This window comes from Anomaloglossus baeobatrachus, chromosome 7 (genome assembly GCF_048569485.1).
Source record: "Anomaloglossus baeobatrachus isolate aAnoBae1 chromosome 7, aAnoBae1.hap1, whole genome shotgun sequence".
Taxonomy (NCBI): domain Eukaryota; kingdom Metazoa; phylum Chordata; class Amphibia; order Anura; family Aromobatidae; genus Anomaloglossus; species Anomaloglossus baeobatrachus.
In genome coordinates, this window is record NC_134359.1 from 133,322,668 (window position 1) to 133,341,881 (window position 19,214).

The 19,214-nt window shown below is 46.7% G+C and overlaps 1 protein-coding gene across 1 annotated transcript in view; it reads right to left on the bottom strand.

Annotated features, from left to right (window-relative positions):
- KLF7 (KLF transcription factor 7) overlaps nt 1–19,214 on the bottom strand; it is a 242,007-nt gene that overhangs the window by 68,177 nt on the left and 154,616 nt on the right. Inside the window, exon 2 of the mRNA XM_075317720.1 lies at nt 13,914–14,517. Within this exon, the coding sequence (XP_075173835.1) occupies nt 13,914–14,517 (604 nt within the window). The remainder of the gene's footprint in view (nt 1–13,913; nt 14,518–19,214) is intronic.

The window sequence follows — 19,214 nt, forward strand, 5'->3', positions numbered from 1 at the left end:
TCCAAGAAATGACATTAAGAAAAAAAAAAGGACCTCCATCCATCTTTTAAAAAAGTCACAAAGCTAATCCGGGAAAGACAGGCTTGTGATGTGCTCAGAGCCAGAAAGGATTTGTTTTTTTTTTTAGGCTGATTCAGGGGGGGCCGCAGGTGGCAGACATTGTGTAGAATTTACACTTGTGCTCCATTAATTGCTGACATATCCTTCTCACTGGCTCTCCCCCTCCCCCTCCTGCCTCCAGGGATAACAGCCGAGATGCAGGCTCAGACTGGTACCCGGCAGAAACACCAACCGGCCAGCAGCCAATTAGCTGTCAGGATGCCGCGCGAGCCGGAGAAGAGATGCAGTAGTCTAGCAACAGAAGAAACAGCTGAGCAGCCAGCGAGGGCCGGCACCCAGCTTCTAACAGGCCGGCCAATTAGCAGGCTGCATCCACTGCTGAAGGGGTTACTTAGCAACACTCATCACCATGGTGCCCCCTCCTTTTCTCGGCCCCGTCTCCTTCTGTAACACCTTTCTCTGGCTCTCTGTACGGCCCTAATTACAGTTTATTCACCTCCTCCAGTTATTATTTAAGAGGGTAAAGGGAAACCGAAATGTACAATTCAACCCCATCACAATATCACGGAAAATAATCTTGTGTGTCTGGAAAGAAAACAATTATTGTAGGTATATTGCATCAGAAGCGAGCCATGACATGCACACGGCATCACGCCTCACCAGCCTCACATGGAGGTGTATCCGTGGCAGATGTAGCAGAGCTAAACCTGTCATTTCTCAGGGCGCTGTCCATGGTTTGCAATAGGGCTGCAGATTAACCCATTCTGCTGCTCATCCATACACATAAGAGGAAAGTCAGCACAAGCCCACCATATTCCCAGACAGGCCGGGTATCTAATGAGTATGGGGGCTCCTGACTACTCTCTGATACAGGATATTGACATACACCACCCAATCCTTTGTCCTCCTACCTGAAGAGAAAATAAACATATATCTAGCAATGACCTCTTCCTATTATAGGGCTATGTGCGTACTAGGCCGTTTTACTCGCGGATTTACCCGCGGATTTGCTGCGGAAATTTCTTGAGAAAGATTTGAAATCTTTGTGCAGACATTTCCCAGCAAAACCTATGTGAAAAAAAAAATAGCTGTGTGCACACTGCGGATTTTTTTCAAGAAAATTTCTTGAGAAAATTTTCTCGAGAAACTTTCTTGAGAAAATGAGCATGTCCATTATTTTCCGCAGGTACCTGCGGAATACCCCCGGAATTTCACTCCATTCACTGTAATGTAATCGCGAAATTCCGGGGGTATACCGGAGGTAGCAAATGATGTGCGGTATACCCCCGGTATAGCCGCGATTTACCTGCGGTAATGCTCATCGCTGCCTGCGGTTTTGCAGGAAGCGATGTCATTATGCCAGGAAGAGGAAGCGGAGCAGAGTAAACACACACACATCACACTCCCTGGACGCCGCACAGTAGCACTTCCGTGCGACCTCCAGGTGACCGTGCAGTCTGTGTCCTGCTCCAGCCTCGCGGCCGCCTGAACTGCAGCGTGTCAGTGTGTGCCCGCAGTGTCGGCAGCTTGTAACGCTGCAGCGCAGGCAGACACTGACACTGCACTGCAGGGTATCAGTGTCTGCCCGCAGTATCAGCAGCTTGTCACGCGGCAGCACAGGCAGACACTGACACCCTGCAGTGCTGGCAGCCGCGGGGATGCCGAGCGCTGCTGTCAGGAGGTGAGATGAGATCATTACCCGCTGTGACGATCTCCTGCCTCCTGACGTCACCGCGGTCACTGCTGTCTATGCCCGCCTCGCGGGCGTCCCGAGACTGTCACTAGCGGTGACGTCACGGGCTCTTGCGATACTTCTGACAACGCGGCGGGCATAGAAGTCAGTGACAGCGCTGACATCAGCAGTACAGGAGATGATCACAGCAGGTAATGATCTCATCTATGCTCCTGATGGCAGCGCTCGGCATCCCCTGCAGTGACCTGGGCTATTGATGTTAGCTCAGGTCACTGCATTGCTCTCCCAGCCAATGGGGAACATTCTGTTCTTCATTGACTGGGACAGCGACTATGGTGTGGATCGCCGTGGGACCCCCCCCCCCCCTTATTGGATTACGCCGGACGTGGAATTGATTGTTCTTTTCAATAAATTGGTGAAAGAGGGAATGTTTTGGGGAGTGTTTTTTCAAATAAAACTTTTTTTGTTGTCTATTTTTTATTTCTTACTGACTGGGTTGGTGATGTCGGGTATCTGATAGACGCGTGACATCACGAACCCCAGGGCTTGATGCCAGGTGACATTACACATCTGGCATCAACCCCATATATTACCTCGTTTGCCAACGCACCAGGGCAACGGGATGAGTTGGGGCGAAGCGCCAGGATTGGCACGTCTAATGGATGCGCCACTTCTGGGGCGGCTGCGGCCTGCTATTTTTAGGCTGGGGAGTGTCCAATAACAGTGGACCTCCCTAGTCTGAGAATACCAGACCACAGCTGTCCGCTTTACCTTGGCTGGTGAACCAATTTGGGGGGACCCCATGTTTTTTGTTTTAAATTATTTATTTAATGTAAAATAACAGCGTGGGGTGCCCTCTATTATTTATTTTATGGCTAAATACAAGGCTAAGCACCCTTTAGTGCCACATGAAAGTCACTAAAGGGTGCCAGCTTAGAAAATGCAGGGAGGTGGGACATTATATAGGTCTTTCTCATCTATCCATCTATTCATCTATCCATCTTTCCCTCTATCCATTATCTGTCTATCGATTATCTATATTATTTATTGCAAAACCACAGGGACCAACCAACGCAAATCCGAGGCAAATCCGCGGCAAATCCGCATGCGTTTTCCCTGCGGATTTTTCCGCAGGTGCGGAAATCTTCAACTCCTAGAAGTTTCTCAAGAAATTTTCTTGAGAAAAATCACTTTTCTAGTGCGCACATAGCCTAAGGCTTTTAACTCATCCTCCCAGGGTTTAGCACAGGCTCTCTGCAGCTGCTTCACCTCTGGCTGGAACACATCCCCGCTGCAGCCAATCACTGAGCTCAACAGCTATTCTGATGTAGGTGGCACAAACTGCTCAGTGCATAGCTGCAGCGGTGATGTGTGATGTAGTCATGATGTCATCACTGCAGCTGATCAATAAAGACCGGAGCAGCGGCACAGAGCCGGGGAGGGATGTAACAAAGTGACGTTTTATGAATGGGTGCTCCAGAATGTGTACTTTATGGAGAATTTATGGAGTATTTATCTGCGTCTGGCAGATTTGCTGAATTATGTAGTGGATTTCATCCAACAGCTTGTATGCTTATATAATTTTATTGTATGTATGTATGAATGATTGTATGTATCTATGTATGTATGTATAATTGTATGTATGTGTGTATGTAGGATTGAATGTATGATTGCAATGATGTATGATTGTATGCATGTATGGTTGTATGTATCAATGTAAATATGATTGTATGTATGTATGATTGTATGTATATATGATTGTATGTATATGTGTATGTATGATTATATGTATGTATGATTGTATGTATGAACTGTATGTATGAGTATTTGATAGTGTGTATGTATGTATGATTGTATGTATGTATGTACTGTATGTATGATTGTATGTATGTATGATTGCATGTATATATGATAGAATCATACATACATACAATCATATATACATGCAATCATACATACAATCTATTAATGTATATGTGTATGTATGATTATATGTATGTACTGTATGTATGATTATATGATTGTGTGTATGTATACATGTATGATTGTATGTATGTATGATTGTATGTACAGTACAGACCAAAAGTTTGGACACACCTTCTCATTGAAAGAGTTTTCTTTATTTTCATGACTAAAAATTGTAGATTCACATTGAAGACATCAAAACTATGAATGAAAACATGTGGAATGAAATACTTAAAAAAGTGTGAAACAACTGAAAATTTGTCTTATATTCTAGGTTCTTCAAAGTAGCCACCTTTTGCTTTCATTACTGCTTTGCACACTCTTGGCAATCTCTTGATGAGCTTCAAGAGGTAGTCACCAGAAATGGTTCTCCAACAGTCTTGAAGGAGTTCCCAGAGATGCTTAGCACTTGTTGGCCCTTTTGCCTTCACTCTGTGGTCCAGCTCACCCCAAACTATCTCGATTGGGTTCAGGTCTGGTGACTGTGGAGACCAGGTCATCTGGCGTAGCACCCCATCACTCTCATTCTTAGTCAATAGTCAAATAGCCCTTACAAAGCCTGGAGGTGTGTTTGGGGTCATTGTCCTGTGAAAAATAAATGATGGTCCAACTAAACGCAAACCGGATGGAATAGTATGCCGCAGCAAGATGCTGTGGTAGCCATGCTGGTTCAGTATGCCTTCAATTTTGAATAAATCCCCACCAGTGTCACCAGCAAAGCACCCCCACACCATCACACGTCCTCCTCCATGCTTCACGGTGGAAACCAGCCATGTAGAGTCCATCCGTTCACCTTTTCTACAAAGACACGGTGGTTGGATCCAAAGATCTCAAATTTGGACTCATCAGACCAAAGCACAGATTTCTACTGGTCTAATGTCCATTCCTTGTGTTCTTTAGCCCAAACAAATCTCTTCTGTTTGTTGCCTGTCCTTAGCAGTGGTTTCCTAGCAGCTATTTTACTATGAAGGCCTGCTGCACAAAGTCTCCTCTTAATAGTTGTTGTAGAGATGAGAAGGTGTGTCCAAACTTTTGGTCTGTACTGTATGTATGTACTGTATGTATGATTGTATGTATGTATGATTGTATGTATGTATGTATGGTATGTATGATTGTATGTATGTGTATCTATACATACAAACTCTCATATGATGAGACCGTGCTCAGAATTCAGCAAATCCTCAGTTTCTCTTCTTCTTCTCAGCCATTATACATTCTCTGCATTTTAGCTTGCAGATTTTCCAAAGGATATAATAACACTGCGTAAATTATCACTGATTAAGCAGAGCGTGAAAGTTTAGGATGAGTGCATTGTGTTTACTGTAAATGCAGACCATTTTCTTTCCAGAAACCCTACCCTTCTGAAACATTAATGCAAATTGTATGTACTGTTAAATATATCTCGGGATGCTCTGAAGATTTTATGATTTCAGTAGATGATCCTTACTAATTGGCTTAAACTGTCTGCTGAAAAATCTACAGGAGAAGAGGAAAGAATCAATTTCTGGCTCGTGTTCAATTTTTATATTTATGTGATGTCTGATCTTTCCATTGCTGCGGTCCTATCTCTCTGCTGCACGACTTGTTTACCACTTCTCGATATGGTAACCCAGCTTATTTAGAGTGCCCATCATAAGCATCATGTACATAGACTAGAAACCAATAGTGAGATGTTATTTCCACTGATTCTTTTTTTGTAAAGTACAATGATTCAGCTAATTATATGCATACGACATAGTCCTGTGTGCAGCCATACAGGCCCCGAGTTCTGCCCCATAGGCTCCATCAGATGCTTCTGGACAAGGATACCTCCATACATAAGGCACGTGATGAAGTGCCCAATCATTTTACACTCCGATCCTGGTTTGACAGCTTCCCCTTGGGTCTTGTGTTACATGGAAGAAACAGTTTCCTGCATCAACAGCGTTGCCGGCTAGCTGATGGCCATTTCACATAATAGTGTCAGACCCTTTCTCGATCACAGTTGATGGATAGCTACTGAGATGAGCGAATAGCCGGCCCCCTTCATAGAGACCTCTAGTTTTGAGCCAAACCTCTACTGTGTTGAGTAAAGGATTGGAAGAGGAGCTGCCTAACCTGAGATCGGAGCAGAAACCTAATAATCAGAGTACTTCAACTACATTAGTAACCTATATAACTTACTTTTCAACTCTTCTTGGTAACTCTTTGGGATGGAAAGCGTTAAATTGGAGACATATGAAGATATACGAGAGACGCCATACACCTCTATGGCAGCCCAATCTACATAGAAAAAATATGACAAGCAAAAGGATAACAATGTTTGTAAATTTTGATTTTCAGGCTGCATATCTCACTATCTACTACAGCTTTGCGCATGAAACTATCTTCATTTTATAGACAATCATCATGGCTAACTCACACATAGATTTGACTTGTAACTATTTAGCCTATTATTAGTTATGCAAATTATTGTCATGTCACTGCATTGTTACTGTTACTTAGCTCCAATCATCCAAATTTTAATTTTTATTATTTTGTTAGTATATTGTAAATCCACCTTTGGCTTTCAACACTGCCTGAATCCTTCTGGGCATGCTCTCTATCAGATTCAGGCATGTCTTAACCAAAATCTGATCGCATGTCTCTTCTACATGTTCCCAATGTTGGTGCAAATTGGTCAACTCACTTGCGTATATATACAGGTTTTTCTTCAACTCTACCTACAAGTGTTCCATTCGGTTGAAGTCTGGGGACTGTGGGGGCCAATCAATCACCCCTACTTCATTGTCATTGAACCATTTTTCCGCCAATCTTGATGCTTGATGCTTTGGGTCATTGACTTTCTGGAACACTATGTCATCTTTTCTTACCCATAGTACTAGAATGTATGAAGTATCTCGTCTTGTATGACACTCACTTATAGCTCAGCATTGAGACCACCATTGATCATTCTCAAGTATCCAACACTATTGGCTGTGAAAAAAACTCATTTTATCAGGCTTCCTCCACTGATCTTGACAGTTCCTTCAATCTCTTGATCGGTTAGCCCCTTTTTCCCTTGTTTCTTCCCGACACATTTACACCTATCAGTGCCTAGTCTATTAATTTTTATCTCACTGCTTCAAATCACCCATTTCTAATCTTCAACTATCCACTTTTCATACTACTTTGCAAACTCTAGTCAACGCTTCTCATAATGATATTGAAGGTGAGGCTTCTTCTTCTAGTTTTGGCTGACTGGTTCAGGTAGCATCTATATTTTCCCCATTTCTTTGAGATGGCTGGATTGTCATTGTAAATAAGCACTTGTACCTTGTCCCCCTCCTCATCTCATTGTAGATTGTAAGCTCTCACGAGCAGGGTTGTCTTCTTTTTTCTCTAATTATTGTATTTTCTATAACTGTTATTTGTTTGTATGTGAACCTCCTGAATTGTAAAGTGCTGCGGAATGTGTTGGCGCTATAGACATAAACATTTATTATTACTATTATTATTCACCTTTTTTCAGGCTACCATGCCAGACTTGTGTAATGCATGTGTCACGGGCGGAGGAGGGGACGCCGCGCTCTCCCACTGCTCGGGTCCGGCTGCCGCTGCTGCTGCGGCCGCTGCTGCTCGGTGGCTCGAGCGATGGGCCGGATCCCGGGGACTCGAGCGGCGCTCCTCGCCCATGAGTGAAAAGGGGGATGGTTTTGGGGATTTATTGTCCGTGACGCCACCCACGGTTGTGGTGATTTTTGGTAACACCACCGCTGCTCTGTATGGGGATCCCGGGAGCGGTGACAGGGAGCAGCAGAGTTGTTAGTTCTCCCCTCCGTGGGTAGGGGTTGGTTGTCCCGGGGCCCAGTGATGGGGTGGAGGATGAGTGATGACAGGCCGGGTGCGGGGCCTGGTAAGGTGCAGGGTCGCGGGGGCAGCGCTGTGCCGCACGGCACGGTGGTACTCACTCAGCCTGAGACGATGACACAGTTCTCGGTAAAACACACGGCTGGAAAGACGGTTCCCACGGACGGCTGCGTTTGCTTTTCCCCGTTAGTTAACGGTGACTGTCTCTTTCCCTGCACCTAGTACTTCTGTTGGTTCCAATGGGTTCCCACCGGTAACCCGCTCCCCGACTTGGATATGGGCCGGAGGAGCCCCTCTTTGCCCGCAGGTGCTGGCCCTGAGAAACTGGTGCCTTGGCGGTGGCAGTGTCTCTCTCATACGGTTAGACTGTTGCCTTCTATCGGGACTTAGTTGTTTGGAAACCCGGAGGTCCCCTTCACTGATGGATTTGGCAAATTCACGGCAACTCCTAGCCTTGCTGGGATCCGAAAGGCCCCTGCCAATGGTGCTGGCTTCTCCTTGTGTACCGGTCCGGTACCGCCGGGCCACCACCCGTCCACGGTCCTTACGGCAACTCCGATAGGCCACTCCTGCAGACGGTCACCGCCATCTGCTAACCTTGCTGTCTCTGTCCGGGGCACACACCCGGACCAACTTCAGGCTGTTAAGCTGTCACTTTCCTCCTTCCACTTTCACCTCTCAAACTGCTCTGCCTGGTTTTCCCGCCTCCAGGACTGTGAACTCCTCGGTGGGCAGGACCAACCGCCTGGCCCACCCCCTGGTGTGGACATCAGCCCCTGGAGGAGGGCAACAAGGATTTCTGGGTCTAGCTTTGATGTGCCTAACCGGGGTGTAGGGTGTGGTGATGTCATTACCTGTGACCCCTGGCTTGTCCAGGGCGTCACATTCCCCCTTAGCAAAAATGCAGACCGTCCACGGGCTGCCCGTCCAACCGTCCAACACCGGTTTTATTTTTCTTTTTAAACTGTAAAAGATATAAAAAACGGTAACAGACATACATGTATATTAACATCATCCCACATCGGGAGGCACTTTCTTAAACGTTTCAAACGGTTACGGCTTCCGCTCTCTCCCACCCAAGCAACCTGGCCCTGATGCTGCCCCTAAGAAAACAGGCAGCACCCCTTGACCCCAGTCCAGCACCAAGTTACCCGAGCGGGATCTGTCCTTTTCAGGGGACCCACGTCCATGGGGAGCCCCTGGAACCCCCAGAGGGTAGCCACCGGTTCCGGTGGTGGCTGGGCCCCAGCCTGCTCCACTGCGGGCCCTTCCTCCAACCTGCCTCTCCGAAGGCGGCACGGTGGAAGCTGCAACAACATTTTATTTACAAGCCACTAACGTTTGTGGTTGCCCAGCAAATTCACGGGCTTGTCCGTAAGGAGTCCCTTACGCAACTTCCAGACGGTCCCCACGGGGACAACAGTACCGGCAATGACCGGTTGTAATCAGCAGGTTAATCAGATGACTTTTCACGGTTTCATTTCTCTTATCATTTTTCCATTTTCAAATACTTGCAAACTTTTAACACACACAGGTGGTCCCAACGGGGACGGTGACAACGGTGCTCCGCTGCCCTACTCAGAGTCCTCGGCATCACTTTGGGGAAGGGGCGCAGGGCTCACACGGGCCTCCTGGCTGCCCCTCAGCTTCACATCCAGCGCGAACCACCCCCTCTCCCCGCAGTGCCGGGTGTACTGCACCAGGTCCCCTGGCATCAGGTTGCGGCCTGGGTGTTCTTCTGGCAGGTGAGCATTAACATCCCGCCAGGCTATAAAGACTTCGGCCTCCAGGCCCGGTTCGTAAATGAAACCATAGCCCCGGCGGATATCAAACCGCCTCACCTGCCCCTCATACAGCGGGCCCCGGACACGAAAAGTTGCCTGACGGAGATTCTCTTTCTCCCAGATTGCACGGGCCACCAACTCCGCCTTCTTCCTTTCCCTCTCCTCGATTTCCAGGCCCAACGGTACCGGCTCCCTGTCCCAGTACGGCGCACGGGTCGGGCCCCGCGAGACCTTTTGGACACTGCCTACTGCTGGTGATCTGGGCGGAAGGTCCCGCGGTGACTTGGCCTTGGACGCTGCCTTGCAGCGGCAACCCGGCGCAACCTCAGCCGAGGTGTGTGGGATGGGCACAGGGGCTTTCCTCTGCTGGGCCTTCGGCACGGAGCGAGCTGTCGGCTCCGGCTCGGGGAATCTCTCGGGGGATGCCTCCGGTTCCGGCTTCGGAGCTTTCCAAGGGAGCACCTCAGGTCGGCTACGGGCTCCGGCTACAGGTCGGTCCGCCTGGGCGGACATGCTGGGTGTCACTACCGGTTGCGGTGGTAGCGGGCCTAGTAGCGGGGTCACGGCAGCCGGGACGGGTGGCGAGGGAGGCAGTAGGGCGAGGGGGTTCAAACCGGGTCCCGCAGCCACGATGACTGACCCTTTTGGGGTACCGGGGAGTGGGTCACTCACCCTCCCTTCCGCTACTTCCTCCTCGCGTCTCCGCATGGTCGCTATAACCTCCGTCATGTCGGTCTCCCACTCCTCCATGAGGAGCTGCATCTTGACCTGCAGCCTCTGGTAGAGCTGCGCAGTCCGGATCTCCACCCACGCCGCGGTTCCAGGCGCGGGGGCTACGGTGCTTTGGGACGGCATGTACATGTTGCTGGCGGCCTCTCCCAGGAACAAGATGGCCGCAGAGTCCTGGCGTCCCTGCTTTTATAGCCGCGGCTACATGCGACCAGTCGCCATTTCGTCCCCCTTAGCCTCTTTCCGGCTCCTCCTCTACCGGGGCGGGGTTTTGGCCTTCGTGCCTCCACTACTCGAGGAGACGCTCGAGCGGGAACTTTTCGCGCCAAAGATGGCGGCTTCTGAAATTTTCCGGCCGGACACCTCCGGCGGTAACAAGGCGCACCTCTACCAGACGGCAGAGCGGTAAGATCCTGTTCGTGACGCCAAATTGTCGCGGGCGGAGGAGGGGACGCCGCGCTCTCCTACTGCTCGGGTCCGGCTGCCGCTGCTGCTGCGGACACTGCTGCTCGGTGGCTCGAGCGATGGGCCGGATCCCGGGGACTCGAGCGGCGCTCCTCGCCCGTGAGTGAAAAGGGGGATGGTTTGGGGGATTTATTGTCCGTGACGCCACCCACGGTTGTGGTGATTTTTGGTAACACCACCGCTGCTCTGTATGGGGATCCCGGGAGCGGTGACAGGGAGCAGCAGAGTTGCTAGTTCTCCCCTCCCGTGGGTAGGGGTTGGTTGTCCCGGGGCCCAGTGATGGGGTGGAGGATGAGTGATGACAGGCCGGGTGCGGAGCCTGGTAAGGTGCAGGGTCGCGGGGGCAGCGCTGTGCCGCACGGCACGGTGGTACTCAGCCTGAGACGATGACACAGTTCTCGGTAAAACACACGGCTGGAAAGACGGTTCCCACGGACGGCTGCGTTTGCTTTTCCCCGGTAGTTAACAGTGACTGTCTCTTTCCCTGCACCTAGTACTTCTGTTGGTTCCAATGGGTTCCCACCGGTAACCCACTCTCCGACTTGGATATGGGCCGGAGGAGCCCCTCTTTGCCCAAGGGCGCTGGCCCTGAGAAACTGGTGCCTTGGCGGTGGCGATGTCTCTCCCATACGGTTGGACTGTTGCCTTCTATCGGGACTTAGTTGTTTGGAGACCCGGAGGTCCCCTTCACTGACGGATTTGGCAAATTCACGGCAACTCCTAGCCTTGCCGGGATCCGAAAGGACCTTGCCAATGGTGCTGGCTTCTCCTTGTGTACCGGTCCGGTACCGCCGGGCCACCACCCATCCACGGTCCTTACGGCAACTCCGATAGGCCACTCCTGCAGACGGTCACCGCCATCTGCTAACCTTGCTGTCTCTGTCCGGGGCACACACCCGGACCAACTTCAGGCTCTTAAGCTGTCACTTTCCTCCTTCCACTTTCACCTCTCAAACTGCTCTGCCTGGTTTTGCCGCCTCCAGGACTGTGAACTCCTCGGTGGGCAGGACCAACCGCCTGGCCCACCCCCTGGTGTGGACATCAGCCCCTGGAGGAGGGCAACAAGGATTTCTGGGTCTAGCTTTGATGTGCCTAACCGGGGTGTAGGGTGTGGTGATGTCATTACCTGTGACCCCTGGCTTGTCCAGGGCGTCACACATGGTGCTTGTATGGACGTCTATGATCTCATTATTATGAATCATACAAGCCACCTCCACTGCTGTGTTTGCCGTACCAGAACAAAGAGACCTTTTGATGAACCGACTAGTTGACTCCGATATTTTGCCCGCACGTACGTCCACCTCTTGGCTTTTGAATGGATGGACGGACTTCATTTTGTATTCTTCCATCTGTCATGGCACTAACATGATGCATTTTCTCAATTTTCTTGGCTAAGAGACCGCTATCGATGAGCTGGATGATGTAGTTTCTCTTTTCTTGAGAAATCCTCTTCATTGTTCCTTGGTTCAAACCAGTGACCTTTCACTTGGGAATCAAGCTAATAACACTTAGGGAATGTGAGAAGAGGTTGTAATTTGTATTATACAGGAAGAAAAAGATGTTTCAAACACCAGGGAGCAAAACAGTAACAATGCAGTTGCATGACAAGAATCTTCATAACTAATTAGTTGCTTAATAGCTGCAAGTCAAATTTATGTATGGGATAGCCAAGATGACTGTCTATGAAATGAAGGTAGTCTCACACTCAAAGGTGTAATGGATCTTGAGATATGGAGCCTGAGAGTCAAAAGTTCAAAATATTGATACCTTTTTGCTCGTCAGTGTACATGAGCTTCGATGTTTTTTTTTAAAGAATTACTTCTCAAAAGAAAAGAATTGAGAGAAGCCAGATGAGACTAGTCAGCGCATATCCACATACACACATGGGCCATACAGGAGAATCGTGACAATTTATGCAAGGTACATGGTCACAATTCGGCAGCCTGCAGTTACAGAAAGTGACTGTAGATTTTTTTCATTTCAGGCCCGAAACCCCCTTTAATCTCAGACTATGTATGCTTCTGCAGCATTCTGTTTCATCATAGGAGCAGAAAATCGAACTTGATGGTGTGCCAGATGGCTGGATGGTGAATACATCCTTATAATGTGTCTACTTTAGGCTAAGTTCACACTTCCGTTGTTTTGCATCAGTCACAATCCGTCGCCTAGAGGAATTATGGTATCCTGCAAAATATTTTGCAGGAATCCTGTTTTACCCCATAGACTTCTATTACTAACGGATTGCGACTGATGATGCTGCGTTGCCTCCGCTGCGTCGCGGTCAGTCGTTTTTTAACTGACCGCCGGGCGAGAGCAACGCAGCCTGTAACGTTTTTTGAGCTGCGCGATCTGTAGGATTTTGCTGCGCATGCTCTCTCTGGCTCCCTGCCCCCGTAACCAGGATAAACATCGGGTAACCAAGCAATGCACTTTGGTTAGTTACCCGATATTTACAGTGGTTACGGGTGCAGGGAGCCCGCGCTAAGCGGTGTATGCTGGTAACCAAGATAAATATCATGTAACCAAGCAAAAAGTGCTTTGCTTTTAGTTACCCGATATTTACCCTCGATACAGTGTGCAAGGAGGTCTACACTTCACCACTCGGCTCCGCCCCCTCCCGCACTCCGCATGTGTACACTCACACACACACACACTCACACACACACACACTCACTTGTCCCCAGCCCTGCAGTCCCCGCGGCAGTGACGTCCTCAGCTCCACGGCCCCGCTCGGCTCCGCCCCCTCGCGCACCGCCCCCTCGCGCACCGCCCCCTCGCGCACTCCGCATGTACACACACATGTAGACACACACACACACTCACTCACCTGTCCCCAGCCATGCAGACCGCGGCACTGACGTTCTCAGCTCCACCCCCCCGAACTCCGCCCCCCGCACACAACGGAGTCCGACAATGAAATTCTTTTCTTTGTCATCCGTTGTCATCCATTACACAACACATCAGTCACATGCGTCAAGCAACGCATGTGACTGAAGCAAAACAACAGAAATGTGAACTTAGCCTTACTCAGTGTGGTGTTTCACATCCTTGGTAAACTTCTCCTTGACTCACTATTATCCTGAAGCACTAGTAACCTGCTGAATACTTGAGTTCTCTCTTTTTGGCATCCATATATGTGGATTTCCCTGCTGTCATAACCTATATTTAAATGATTTACAGACTGGAAACATCTCTTCTATTTTTCTGGAGTGATGATAATGTTGAAAACCTTTTTTTAACAGATGCTTAGTAATGCCATTGAGTTATAATGAGTCTGGTGTTCGCTTTCTTTTTTAGACAGAATAATGCTAAGAATTTACAGATTCTCATAAAAACAAGAATTCAACAAAATAAAACCCCTTCATGGCTGACAAATTCCCAAGTCTCACCTGTATGCGTTCTCTGGTGGGCCTTCAAGTGTGAGCTCTTTGTGTAGACTTTTCTGCACCCATTAAACTGGCATCTATGAACCCTCTTCTTATTCTCCGGTGATGCTTCTCCGGCATTCCCGGTCTGCTCACTGTCACTTAGGCCACATTTCGATGTTATGGCAGATGATGATTCGGTGGCCTTTCCAGAGCTAACCGAGGCTTTTTTTGCAACCAGTTTTAACGTTACCGTTCCATCCAAAGCAGACAGAGACTGTGGTGTTTTGATCAGATGCCGACTAAGTTCTGGAGAAGATGGCGGCGTTAGTGATGTCACTGCGTTAAGCTGCGCCTGATTTACAGATGTATAACATTCGGTAGAGGAGCTGGCGGGCTGTAAGCTGATACATGTTTCTGACAGCAGTTTGTCTTGTGAAAGTAACAGGTCCATACTAGGACGCTTGTCATATGCACTGATGTCCAAGGGAATTACAATTGGATCCAGCTTACGACCACATCCATCTGGCGAAATAGAGCTGCTCAAGAAAGAATCTAAATCTTCTCCGAATGTCTCCGACATCTTCTTTGGTTCGGTCTGCAAATACCGCTCCAACTCCAGACAGGTCTACGAAGTAAGAGAAAACAAACGTCATCAGCAAAAGCATATTTGTTAGAGCACTTTAAAAACAAATCACATTATTGAGTTACACTAATGAAATTCCAAAATTCATGCTGCGCAACTTGCCGCTCACTAGACCAGACACTACAATTATGGGTCTAAAGTAAAGGGAACTTGTCAACAAGATTTCCCCTAAACTATTTATGTGTCTGTGTAGCTTTTTCAAAGACAAGTCCAGCAATATCTTTACATGGCCAGTCCGTTCTTGAGAAATCAGCATTTGAATTGATATGCAAATGAGGCTGAAGAGTTATGATAGATCTCAAGCCTCTGTCACTCCATGTTACGCTAGGTAAGGATGAGTACCAAACAAATGGAAAAAGGGAAGGGGAACCCTGTGTATAGGGAAGGGGGAGATGGTGACCCCTGACCAAATCTACCACTGGTTCCTGGGGTTACTCACTACCCTAGGTAGGTTCAACATCTATGCACCAAGCTAGATACCTGACCCTAGGAATCCTTAGTACGGGTCCCTAAATAGGGACTGGGGGATGAGCTCTTCGTCAACCCCACTAAACACTAAAGAGGACACACAGGGAAAATGTGCATGAACTACTTATCCACAAATCACTCAAGTAGAAGTTCAGTAAAGTTTCAGAATCAATACCACATATGAGTGCAAGCTACCTGCTTGCATCCAGAGCTTGAATGAACTGAATATGACCAGCACAAGTCCAGGGAAAATGAGAGCATTTAAACACAAGGGGAAAGACAGATGATTAACCAGCTAAAGGCAAGAGGAGCTCCACTTGTCTTAAAGGGAAAAGGATGAACACCCAGTAAAGGAGATACTAGTACACTGAGTACTGACAGCAGGAATAGTAGAAAGTGAGGGAGCATTTTGCACAGTTAGATGCTGTGACCTTCTATTGTTGGACACCAAAAAGACTGTCACCCGTGACACACCCGTAACTCTCCAGCTCTATGCCCCACTCACTGCAGCTTCCTCTTGCTTGACTGACAGCATCTAACATGTGTGACTTCAGGCAAAGTAGTCATCAATCAAACAGGAGGACGTGGTGCTGAGTAGGGAATAGAGCTGGAGGGATAAGAGGTTTCAGATCAAATAGATCTCCAACCTCATTTGCATATCAATTCAAACACTGATTTCTCAGTAATGGAAGAATGGACTGGTCATGTAAAGGTATTACTGGATTTGTCTTTTAAAGAGCTACATTCACATATAAATAGTATGGATTGTGAAATCCTGAGAAGAGATTCCCGTTAAGATGAAGCAGGTTTACCTACAATCCTATGTATAACCACTGTCTGTGTAGATATTGACCATAGATTGATTCAAACCTAAAACCTTTAACGCAACGGTCCTAAACACTGAGCCTCTGTGCTGCCAATGAATATGTTTTATTTTCAGAAACTCTCCGCCGCACTCACTTCCAAAGCCAACATAGACGTCTTTTGCTCTCCGCACTAGCCGGATCTCTGAGATGCTGAGCTGCAATACCATACACAGCCAATGGAGAACAGTAGAAGAGTGGTGCTGCTTTTCTTACCTAATCTTATACAACTCTGCAAAGTGAACCTACCTTAACAGACACTGTAGCAATACCCCTCTAATATATATATATATATATATATATATATATATATATATATATATATATATATATATATATATATATATATATATATATATCCATATAGTACAGACCAAATGTTTGGACACACTTTCTCATTCAAAGAGTTTTCTTTATTTCTATGACTCTGAAAATTGTAGATTCACATTGAAGGCATCAAAACTATGAATTAACACATGTGAAATGAAATACTTAACAAAAAAGTGTGAATAACTGAAAATATGTCTTATATTCTAGATTCTTCAAAGTAGCCACCTTTTGCTTTGATTACTACTTTGCACACTCTTGGCATTCTCTTGATGAGCTTCATGAGGTAGTCATCGGAAATGGTCTTCCAACAGTCTTGAAGGAGTTCCCAGAGATGCTTAGCACTTGTTGGCCCTTTTGCCTTCACTCTGCGGTCCAGCTCACCCCAAACCATCTCGATTGGGTTCAGGTCTGGTGACTGTGGAGGCCAGGTCATCTGGTGTAGCACCCCATCACTCTCCTTCTTAGTCAAATAGCCCTTTCACAGCCTGGAGGTGTGTTTGGAGTCATTGTCCTGTTGAAAAATAAATCATGGTCCAACTAAACGCAAACTAGATGGAATAGCACGCCGCTGCAAGATGCTGTGGTAGCCATGCTGGTTCAGTATGCCTTCAATTTTGAATATATCCCCAACAGTGTCACCAGCAAAGCACCCCCACACCATCACACCTCCTCCTCCATGCTTCACGGTGGGAACCAGGCATGTAGAGTCCATCCGTTCACCTTTTCTGCGTCGCACAAAGACACGGTGGTTGGATAGAAAGATCTCAAACTTGGACTCATCAGACCAAAGCACAGATTTTCACTGGTCTAATGACCATTCCTTGTGTTCTTTAGCCCAAACAAGTCTCTTTTACTTGTTGCCTGTCCTTAGCAGTGGTTTCCTAGCAGCTATTTTACCATGAAGGCCTGCTGCACAAAGTCTCCTCTTAACAGTTGTTCTAGAGATGTGTCTGCTGCGATTTCTGAGGCTGGTAACTCGGATAAACGTATCCTCCGCAGCAGAGGTGACTCTTGGTCTTCCTTTCCTGGTGGCGGTCTTCATGTGAGCCAGTTTCTTTGTAGCATTTGATGGTTTTTGCCACTGCACTTGGGGACACTTTCAAAGTTTTCTCAATTTTTCAGACTGACTGACCTTCATTTCTTAAAGTAATGATGGCTACTCGTTTTTCTTTACTTAGCTGCTTTTTTCTTGCCATAATACAAATTCTAACAGTCTATTCAGTAGGACTATCAGCTGTGTATCCACCAGACCTCTGCACAACACAACTGATGGTCCCAACCCCATTTATAAGGCAAGAAACCCCACTTATTAAACCTGACAGGGCACACCTGTGAAGTGAAAATCATTTTCGGTGACTGGCTACCTCTTGAAGCTAATCAAGAGAATGCCAAGAGTGTGCAAAGCAGTAATCAAAGCAAAAGGTGGCTACTTTGAAGAACCTAGATTATAAGACATATTTTCAGTTGTTTCATACTTTTTTGTTAAGTATTTCATTCCACATGTGTTATTCATAGTTTTGATGCCTTCAATGTAAATCTACAATTTTCAGAGTCATGAAAATAAAGAAAACTCTTTGAATGAGAAGGTGTGTCCAAACTTTTGGTCTGTACTGTATATGTGTGTGTGTATATATATATATATATATATATATATATGTATATATATATATATATATATATATATATATACTGATTCATTAGAAAAATTGCTCCCTTTAGAAGCCAGTTATTCAATAAAGAGTGACAGCTTGCATCTGCTGGTCTATACAATGACTACAGACTACCATAAACTTCAGTTGTAAAGGGCAGCCACAAGGGATTTGATGTCCAGGAGTCCTACAAATTTATTGCAGAGGAGCCATTCCAATAATGAGCCTTTTATGGCTTTGCATAGTAAATGTATATTTGGCATATTTATTACCATTGTATAACATTTTATATGATATGATACAGTGTAATGGAAATGAGTTCCGAAAGAATATACAACATTGCAGATGCAGATCATAAGCCCATGTGTACTCGCAGTTGTTCCCTTTTCCTTCCATTATATAAACTCATAGAATAAGTTTTGTACTGTTTATTGCTAATATAAATCAATATATAAGCTGTAATAGATGAACCATTAAATGGAGAATGCCTGACCTTAAGTAATGATCTTTGATCATGTTACAGATATTGTGCTGTGGCCATTTTATATACAGTAAAAGGGACCTATCCCATTGAGCATGAGTCTGATCTGTGAAAAGAAGGCTACAGAACAGAAGCTGAACAGACTGATAGGTTTGTGGGAAAAGAATCAGTATAGGGATATGTTCACACAACCGGGTAAAAAATTCAAAACTCAGACCAAAAATATGGTCATTTGAATCTAACCTCACTTGTATTTTACTCACTGAAGCCCCTGTTCATTATGGGCTTAGTGATCAGGGGGGCGGTCCTAATAAGTGATTGACAGCTATCTTTGTATGCACCCCTATACAAGAAAGGCAGTCAATCACTGAGTAGCACCGCCCCTTTGCATTTTAAACTCCAAATGAGCAGGAATATAAATAAATGAAATAGAATTAAAAAGTTACACTTATCAGCATAAATGGTTAACATTGCAAAGTGTTTGTTATAAGCAAGTTTGCATTTTAATTCTATTGAGAATTGCTCAATGTCTAGGTTAATGGACACCAGTGCAGTCTCTCGGCAGTGCTTACACACTCTGACACTGGCCAGGTCACTTCAGTGCACCGTGTTGCTTCTACAAAAGAAAAACTACCTCTGCTTGCAGCATCAGAGACAGCACAAAGTTTGCCACAACCAAACAACTTGGCTGAATTGTCAAACAGGAGTGCGGCACCTCAGGGAAGCAGGAAGCCTGGAGGAAGATGTAGAGAATACCCCTTTAAAGAGGTTGAGAGGTTGTCCACTACTATAACATTGATGGCCTATCCTTAGGATAGGTCATGAATGTCTGATCTGCCGGGGTCTGACACCTGGCACCCTGTCGATAAGCTGTTCTCAGTGCTGACA